The 10176-nt window shown below is 39.3% G+C and overlaps 1 protein-coding gene across 10 annotated transcripts in view; it reads right to left on the bottom strand.

The window, feature by feature from the left end:
- KCNMB2 (potassium calcium-activated channel subfamily M regulatory beta subunit 2) overlaps window positions 1–10176 on the bottom strand; it is a 381704-nt gene that overhangs the window by 10341 nt on the left and 361187 nt on the right. For all 10 annotated transcript variants that reach the window (XM_039355431.1, XM_039355426.1, XM_039355424.1 and 7 more), the window contains one exon: window positions 2104–2299. In XM_039355431.1, the coding sequence (XP_039211365.1) occupies window positions 2104–2299 (196 nt within the window). The remainder of the gene's footprint in view (window positions 1–2103; window positions 2300–10176) is intronic.

Here is a 10176-nt window from a genome sequence, read left to right as displayed (position 1 = left end):
ATTGAATCAAAAGTTATGAGCCCAGAATAAGATGGGTTAAGGAGTTCACATGTGGAATATATGCATCCATGCTCTCTCTGGAACACCTTTTCCTATTCTTTTTTTGTATATTGCTGGAAGATGTAGATATAGATAGATAGCACTTAAACTTATATACTGCTTCATAGTGCTTTACAGCCATCTCTAAGTGGTTTACAGAGTTAGCATATTTACCCCCAACAATTTCATTTTACCGACCTCAGAAGGATGAAAGGCTGAGTTAACCTTGAGCCACTCAGAATCAAACTCCTGGAGTGAGCAGTGAGTTAGCCTGCAGTACTGCATTCTAACCACTGTGCCACCACAGCTCTTGGACATCTATATATATATATATATGTTTTATATGTATATACTGTCTATTTTTTGTAGGGCTGCTACAAAGAGGGGGTCAACCTATTCTCCAAAGCACCTGAAGGCAGGACAAGAAGCAATGGAAGAAAACAAATCAAGGAGAGAAGCAACCTAGAACCAAGGAGAAATTTTCTGACAGTTAGAACAATTAATCAGTGGAACCATCTGCCTCCAGAAGTTGTGAATGCTCCAACACTGGATGTTTTTAGGAAGAGATTGGATAACCATTTGTCTGAAATGGTATAGGACAGGGGTAGGCAACCTTGGCAGGCAACCTTGGCTCTTTTACGACTCGTGGCTAAGGCAGAGGGGACCGTTCCCTCAGTTTCCAGGATGGCTTCACAGGCCACATGAAACCACTTCGCGGGCCGCATCCGGCCCCCGGGCCTTGTGTTTGACATATCTGATCTAGATTATTCTTAGATTTGGGAAGACTAAAGGAGTGAAAAGCAATATATAGATTGTGCTCAGAGAAAACTCATCGAGCTATGAAAAAGCTTCATATAGAAAAGAGAAAAAGTCTTACTTTATACTAAACTTGATAAATTCAGTCTGTTAGGACTCTTAGGAGGACAAATGTTAAAGTAGAGAGAGTAATTGGCTGAATACACAGTGTATGTGCAATTAATTGCTGAACTAATCTATTTTTTAGGTTCACATTGTAAAGTAAACCATCATCTGACCTAATGAGGTTCACACAACACACTAAGACATCATCCTCCCAAACTAACCAAGTTGAAAACTAACCAAGCGTAGTTTGCTGGGCAAATACAGTCACTCATTCCCTAATTGGCCTAGTCAAACCTATATGAACCTAACCAGTCCCAACAATTAAATAAATGCAGAATATAGATGTACCAATAGAAGAAAAATATTTGTAGCTCAGGGTTGAATTGAATCCTTGGTACTCTCATTTCATTACCTGATTAGGTAACATCATGATGAAATGTCCGCTAGGAAACAACCAAGCTCAGAGAGTACCAAGGACTCCACAAATATAGATATTTAATGCTACCCTTTGGGGAACCACCCAACCACAGCAAAGAAATACAGAAAGCTCTAACTCTGGTGCCATTCAGTGGTTGTTTGGATTTTTGAGGTCCAGATTGTCAATGCTGCTAATATTGAATATTCTTGCTTTGACAAAATATGCAGAACTGTCTGGTATTTTTAGACTTAATTCAGATGACAGAGAAAGGGGAGGAGAATTATAAGGAAAGCCCGGGAAAAGGAACGGAAGTGAATTTTGCCCTCCAGGTTAATTGGAAGATGTGAATCATGACCCCAAAATAGGGGAAGGGAAATGCCTAGAATGTTGTGTGCAAAAGAAGGGAAATTCAGATCTTGGCGTCCACCATGCCATGCTGACACCCCTCTACACTAATAAAAGGCTTTTTAGGTTAAACCATGCCTGAAAGTTCTTTGAAGTGTTTCATTAGTCAGACACATGACACAGATATTGTATGCCTATGTACTTAAGGCCACAATAGACCTCTTTCAGATGTTTTGTCTATCTTTCATGCTGTATACAGCCATGAGGACTAGAAACTTCAATCGGAAATTAAAAAAACACAGCTAGGGATTAAATTGCATATAGGGCAATCTGATTCCATGTATCTGGACAGCAATGACTCAAAAAGTGGAGCACCCCAAATCTCATCCCTCCCGTCCCCGAAACAGTGCATTTCTTTTGATAACTGATGATGTTCTTACCTCAGAATTAATCTTGATGGTTTCTTCTGTGTGGTAAAGTAAGTACTTTTGCCCTGAAGAGGAAACATTGACATAGACCTGTAAGCAGGGGTACTGAGAGTTTTTCGAGCACTCCGGACCACAGCTGAATGAGCAGTTAAAGGTTTCCGTGATGGAGATATTGAGGAGTGTGCACTGCGTCTCTTCTGTCCAAACACTGGCAAAGAAAGAGGGATGAGCAACAGTGATACAGCTGGGTCATTTTTGACCCTGGATGCACAGTGATAGTTTGAAAGCCTTGCATATTTTAGATGTCCAGGCATATTCCTTGGACCTCAAAATGTTCTTCTGCAATCATTTTAGGTGTCACAAATGTGGAAACTTGACAAGTTACAGAGAGAAAACAAATGGTTGGCCAGATCAGATAAAAGGACAAATATGCCCAGGGGGTGGCAGTTTTCAACTGTGAAGACATCTGAATCTTATCACCAACACCACAACAAGAATAGCATGGAATTTTCTGCAGCTGACCTGATGCAAAGCACATTTAATTGGGAATAAACTTTATTTGCTCATTGGAAAACAGAACAGGCCTCAAAACATAATTAATAAGTTACCAAGCCTTTAATAAGGTGAGAAAAACTACACATTTCTTGCTTGACTATACTTTGATTAGAAAAAATAGAGTTTGTTTTAACAGTAAAACAGAATGTTTGTAGTGGCAACAAGCATAAAACTAGGTATGGGCATTGTAATATTTATGACAAGACCCAGGTACTAGGTCAAATGTTTCCCACATGGAGTATTCAGAAATGATCTCCCAGTGATAGAATAATCCTAGAGTTCAGCTAAAAATATTAAAATTGATAAAATGGCAATTACATGAGATGCTACCTCTTCAGAAGGGGCCTGTTCTCAGCAAGAAGCCCACCTGATAAATTTATGGCAAATTGGATCACTCCAAAAAATGTCATTTATCACAGCCTTTGAACACCCTTCGCAAAAATGACAGCTAAATACAATGATATTTGTATTAACTATAAATACCACTGTATCTAGCATTAATTTTGTATGTAAATGTGGAAAAGAACCACCCATCTCCCATATGCTACGGTACATACAACGTCCTTCAACATGTATGAAGACCACATGTTGGCGAGAGACAATGATATTGACGTGACCCGATACTGGGCAAAAATGTCGTTTAGTTTTAATCCTACTTATTTTACATACTTTTACACATGCTATGTTTTTATGACCTATTTTATACCTATTTTATTTCCTCAGTGTTGACTGTTATTTGTCTGGAGTTTGTGATGCTCCTGACATGAATAAAAAAAAAGATTTGTATTAAGATCTGTATATTTGTATTACACATTCTGGTGAGAGAGAAGTTCCCTGAGGATGGGCTCCATTATGAGTCCAAAAACTCGGAAGACGAAACTTCTGTTCCTGGAGACCGATCCAGGTTGGATCCTGCAACGTTATCCTGGGACATGTTATCCTGGACCTTCATTCGATTTGCATTAACTTGGACATTACTTCTCGGTCCTTCATTATTAATAGAACGAGATAACTTCCAGCATTTTATCACAGTGGAGTATTGCTTAGTGTAATATTAGGTTATTACAGTGTTTTGATGCAGAGCATAGAATGTAGACTATTATTTGGTTGCAACATGAGTGGAGACTCAGGAAGAGTCAATTGATCATAACTTTAATTGGCAGGGATGAATAATTAAAGATGCCTGAGAATAGGGTGATTTTGAAATGTAAATGCAGGGGGCTAACTGGCTTTTGAATTGGATTTTATCTGCAAATGATGAGCAATATGAGGTAAAGGCTCACAGTGATCACTGCAGAGGTTATTGAGGATGTGTTTCTCAAATCAGGGGGCAGGAGGGTGAAAAATAGAAGTTCACGCCTGCATTTTTAGATGTGGAATGGTGATTTGCAACACAGGGCTGTTATTCCCTGTGTTTCCAGCTAATATGTTCCCTCAGGATTTTGTCTGGGTATTGTGGGTGTTTAAAAATCAGAGCAGGTCACCAAATGATGCCGAGGGGACTGTGACCCTGGCAGAAGAAATAGTCAAATCATGGAAGGGAAGCTGCAGCCCATGTAATGAAGCTATAATGAAGCTTGTTTGTATGAGCAGGCCTCCAGCCTGGTCAGGAAAAAGTAACAGTTATTAAACATTTCTGGAGATTCTCAGTCATACAAGTCATGGTTGTCCCAAAAGTGCTTTTTCAAGAGGCAACTGGACTGGATGAGAAGCGAAATGTCCTCAAGAAAAAACAAAATCCAGTTGCCTTTTTGAAAAACACTTTTGGGGTGACAAATATTAACAGAATAACAGAATTGGAAGGGACCTTGGAGGTTTTCTAGTCCAACCCCCTGCCCAAGTAGAAGATCATATATCAGTCTGGACAAATTGCTGTCCCATCTCTCCAGTGATGGAGCACCCACAACTTCTGAAGGCAAGGCGTTCCACTGACTAATTGTTCTCACTGTCAGGGAATTTCTCCTTGGTTCTGGGTTGCTTCTGTCTTTGATAAGTTTCCATCTGCTACTTCTTGTCTTGCCTTCTGGTGCTTTAGAGAATAGGTCAACCCCCTCTTCTTTGGAAGATGCTATCATGTAACCCCCATCTTTCTCTTTGTTAGACTAGACATATCCAGTACCTGCATTCATTCCTCATAGCCTCCAGCTGCCTAATCATCTTTATTTCTTTTCTCTACACCCTTTCTAAAATCTCAACATCTTTTTGGTATTATGGTGATCAGAACTGCATGCTATATTCTAAGTGTGGTTTCACCAGTGCAATATATACTGTAGAGATACTAATACTTCATGTGATCTTGGTACTATTCCTCTCTTAATACAGCCTAGAACTGCATTGGCTTTTTTTGGCAACAGCAGCAGCACATTGATGGCTCATATTAAAGGGGTTGTTTTTTAGGATGCTTCCACCCCTCTCACAGTTACTCATGTTGAACCAGTACTCTATGCCTGTGTGTTTAGTATTTCTTGCTTATGTGTAAAATCTCACTTAATGGACATAGTTCTATTGAGGACTACACGTTGAGTACAGTTGGTCAGCCAGTTATGAATCCATCTGGTGGTGATGCTATCTATCCCACATTTTTCTATCTTACCAAGAAGTAGGTTGTGGTTTACTTTGCCAATTAGCTTACCGAAGTCCAAATATATCCACAGCATTTCACTGGTCTGCTAATTTAGTTACTTTGTCAAAGAATGCAATAAAATTTGTTTGGCATGATCTGTTTTTGACTAACCTATGTTTGCTTCTACTAATAGCTTTGCTTGCTTCTAGGTATTCACAGACCCATTGCTTGATTATCTTTTCCAGGATCTTTCCATGTATTCATATCAACCTAACTGGTCTGTAGTTTCTTGGGTCATTTCCCTCCCTTTTTTGAAGATGGGAACTACATCAGTTGTTTTCCAATGCAAAGCCAATGATCCTGATGCTCCAGGATCTTTGAAAGATATGGTTCAGTGATTCCAAGATCACATCTGTCAGCTCCTTCAGAGTGGGATATGACATATTATATATCTGGTGTAGGAGAAGGACAGGCAGATTTCTGGGATGGACTCAAGAGAATAATTAGCCTGGAGCTGTTACGTTCCCACAAGTGGCCTAAGTCAAAATCCTCTTGAATTCCATTGACTCTTATCCAGCGCCAACTTAGTGCTGACCATTAATTAACTAGATTCTTGTATATGGTCATGAACTGAATCAGCTTAACTGAAATTTAACATGTGGTCCTAATTCTTCACACATAACATTAGGTGACTGAATAAATATCAAATGTAGCTTTACTCCTCAAACCTAGATGGATTGGATTGGATATCTATCGTGCCAGATTTGTTTGAAATGAGGTAGGCTATTTTGTACTTCAATGTATTATTGAGACATAAGTATCACTCCTTTTAACAGGACCTTTTCATAGGTAACAGGGCATCAACAACTTATCAGGAATCAAAGCCTTTGAAGTGAATGGGATTTACATCTGAGTTACATTGCTTAGAATTCATTAACTGTAGAGAGTTGGACCATAAAGAAGACTGAGCAACAAGGAATTGATGCTTTCAAACTATGATGTTGGGCAAGACTGTTAAGAGTCTCTTAATCAAATCAGTCAATCCTAAAGGAAATCAACCCTGGCTGTTCTTCGGAAGGACAGATACTGAAGCTCAAATACTTTGGCCACCAGATGAAAAGAGATGACTCATTGGAAAAGACTCTGATGTTGGGACAGATGGAAGGAAAAAGGAGAAGAGGACAGCAGAGGATGAGATGGTTAGATAATATCATAGATACAATGAACATGAATTTGGGCAAACTCTGGGAGATGGTGGAAGACACGGGGGCCTGGCATGCTGTGTCCCTGGGACTGCAGAGAGTTGGACCTGTCTTAGTGACTGAACAACAACAACAATAATACAAGACTTTTTGGGAGCATCTTCCTGGTCCCCATATTTGTGATCCCCTCCCATTCAAAGTATGATGCAGTATTTGAAATGACAAGATTAATTCTGTTTATTCATGGTAGCAAAGTTATCCATTTAAAACCATAGGATCAAGGATCCCATGATTACCTAACTGACTTTGCAGGAAGAAGATCACTAGAAAATCCCAGGGCTGTGGAGCAGAGTGAGAAGTTAGAGAAATACATTGGAAAAAGACGATGCAAATCTACTTTTATATTCTTGCCACCAAAGCTATATGGATGTCTCTGCACCATAGCCAGCATTCAAACTCAAGGGGCAGAAACTTTACTATGGGTTTTCCTATGCACTTCATTTATTGAGCCATTAGTCCTGTTGTTTGATTTGCAAATGTAATCAACACATGGCCCATTAAGTCACTGCCTTGTTTCAGTTTGCCTAGTTGGAGAATGTGACAGTTGAATCAATGTTCCTTCTCTTTCCCAAGAATGTTTTCATACTGACTCAGCTAAAGCTCTGGATAGGCAGAGTGAACTACTTCTCTCCTCTACAAATAACATGAATTACAATTTGAAAACCACTGGCCAAAGGGGAATCCCCTTTGCCCCTTGCTATAGAGTTCAGGTAGTCCTCGACTTATCACCATTCGTTCAGTGACCATTTGAAGTTACAAGGGAAAAGAGTGACTTATGACCAGTTCTTGCACTTACGACCGTTGCAGCATCCCCATGGTCACATGATCAAAGTTCGTATGCTTGGCAAGTGGTTCATATTTATGATGGTTGTAGTGTCCCGGGATCAAGCGATCCACTTTTGCGTCCTTCTGCCAAGCAAAGCCAGTGAGAAAGCCAGATTCATTTAACAACCATGTTACTAACTTAACAACTGCAGTGATTCATTGAACAACTGTGGCAAGACAAATCATAAGATGGGGCAAAACTCATTTAACAATTGTCTTGCTTCGCAACAGAAATTTTTGGCTCAATTGTGCTCAGAAGTTGAGGACAACTGTAGACCTTCCATTAAGGACACCACAGAACCACAATTTGTGGCCTCTGGCAGGACCATTTTGGGTAGACATTGTACTTTGGAAGGGATATAGATTACTCCCACAGCTGGTAATTTTTTCCTCCATGTCAAACTAAATGAAATTAATTATTCCAGTAATTTAGCAACAAAAATAATAACTGGTTGTTTCATCTCACACCATCTCACACATTTGTTGTCATCTATATAATAACTGGCTATGGAATCGGAGTGATGACAACTCTGTAATTATCTCTGTTTTCAATTTCTTCTGACATGCTCACTTTGAGATGAAATGACTTTTAGTTCAGGAAAGCTCTTGCTGGAGCAAATATTTTTATTTTTAAGGTGCCCAAAATTTTCTACTGTTTTTCTTGCCCTTTGGAAGACCATATTTGGCATCTGATTGGTCAACACACTCTGCTTTTGTTGAATTGGGCAATAAGAGAACAGCAACCAAGCTTTTCAAGAAGAACAAATATTAATACTGGTTCCAGTTAGTCTTTTTGGACCTCGTAGCTCTACTACTTGTCTTAATTTTTGTGGCCGATGAATTGAGTTTTATTTTTAAAAAGTCTTATGCAATAGTAACCTTTATCATCACCCACTATAATAAGACAATTAAAAACCTGAAGGTTTTCAGATTGAGCTTGGCTCCTGATCTTATAGGGATACATCCATGCACTTGTCTTGAAAGTGATATTCATTCATTCATTCATGCATACATACATACATACATACATTCCATTTCTATAGCTGTCACTTAAGAACTGTAGTAAGAAATGTTGTAAAATGGGGCAAAACTCGCTCAAGAAACATTTCACTTAGCCACATAAATGTTGGGCTCAATTGTGGTCATAAGTTGAGGACTACCTGTACAAAGTACCCGTTAACATTTTATATACAGATGAAACATTTCCTGCTCTGCCTGTGAACTCTGCCACTCACCCACACCACGTTCTTTGGCGAAAGGAGGATTTTCAGATGGGGAGCGGTACAAAGAAAGAGAAATCAAAGAGCATGAAAATAGTATGCAGTATCAAAAACGATGATCTGTTTTTGTTTTTTTTTTAAATAATAATCAGAGAATATCGTTAAAGAGAATCAGACTTTGGGATGGCTTTCACAGGCATTTCCCTTGGATCAATAGATTTTACTATCTCATGCAATTCATTTTATGAGCAGTTCTCAAAGCAATCAGGAAAATAAAAGGAACAAAAGAACAGGCCGACATTTCCTCAGAGATCTGCAATAAGACGATTGAGCTCATACAGAACGAAGCTTGTATGAAAATCATTTTGGAGATTAAGGAAGCTCAGTATTTTCCCGTGACTGTTGATGTTTACATAAGATTGATTTTTCTCACATAAGATTGATGGCACATCCTGTTTTAATTGGGCCTCAGTAACAAAATGGAAGAGCAGGCAGAGTGGGTGTGCTCCAGGTTCTGTCAATTTAATGTCCTCTCGTGAAACCAAGGAATCAGTTCTCACACCGATTTAATTTGGTTTCTGGGGAGCCCCTGTTGAGTCATTCTTGTGTTTTTGAAGCATGTTTTGCATCATTTTATATTTTATGTTATAAGGGGGGACATGATAGCAGTATTCCAATATCTCAGGGGCTGCCATAAAAAAGAGGGAATTAAGCTATTTTCCAAAGCACCTGAAGGCAGGACAAGAAGCAACGGGTGGAAACTAATCAAGGAGAGAAGCAACCTAGAACTAAGGAGAAACTTCCTGACAGTGAGAACAATTAATCAGTGGAACAGCTTGCCTCCAGAAGCAGTAAATGCTCCAACACTGGAAGTTTTTAAAAAGAGACTGGACAGCCATTTGTCCAAAATGGTGTAGGGTTTCCTGCCCGAGCAGGGGGTTGGACTAGATGACCTCCAAGGTCCCTTCCAACTTTACTACTATTATTATTATTATTTATTTTTTAATCAAATTTTAAATTTTGTTTTAGTCTGGGCAGTGACCCAGTTTTAGTTGCATTTTTAACTTTATCTAGCTCATTCATTATTAAATTTCTATGCCGCCCATATCACTGTGATACAGTGACCCTGAGCAGCTTACAATGTAATCCAAAGTAAAAAAAAAAAAGTACTAGAAAAGAATTAAATTCAGAAAAATAAAATAGAAAACTAAAAACCAAGGAGATGAGCAGACAGGGTGTGTGGTGTGTGTGTGTGTGTGTGTGTATGTGTGTGTGTGTGTAGGAATCTTCTATACCAGATCAGCCAATGGATCACACATAAGTTATGATTAGTGCAAGTTTGGAGAACGATATCTGATTGAGTGTGATTTGCAAATTGTAAATTGATATCAGGTCACATTAAATGCGACCAAAATCCCATTCATGTGAGATGAATGCATGTGCCATAACTGATTGACTTGCCCCACCTGCAATGGAAAAAGAGACATGTTGTGGAATCCATCGGTCAAGGAATTCTGGCTGGCATGGTCCAGGAGAAGAGCCTTTTCTGCTGTGGCTTCTGCACTCTGGAACATCATACCTCCCAAGATGAGATCCACACCCACCCTTCTGTTGTGCCTTAAGGGCCTGAAAGCCTGTCTCTGCCAACAGACCTGGGGGC

This window comes from Crotalus tigris, unplaced genomic scaffold, assembly GCF_016545835.1.
Source record: "Crotalus tigris isolate CLP2741 ecotype Arizona unplaced genomic scaffold, ASM1654583v1 scf7180000018690.2240587, whole genome shotgun sequence".
Lineage (NCBI taxonomy): Eukaryota > Metazoa > Chordata > Lepidosauria > Squamata > Viperidae > Crotalus > Crotalus tigris.
This window is presented reverse-complemented; position numbering and strand designations above follow the sequence as displayed.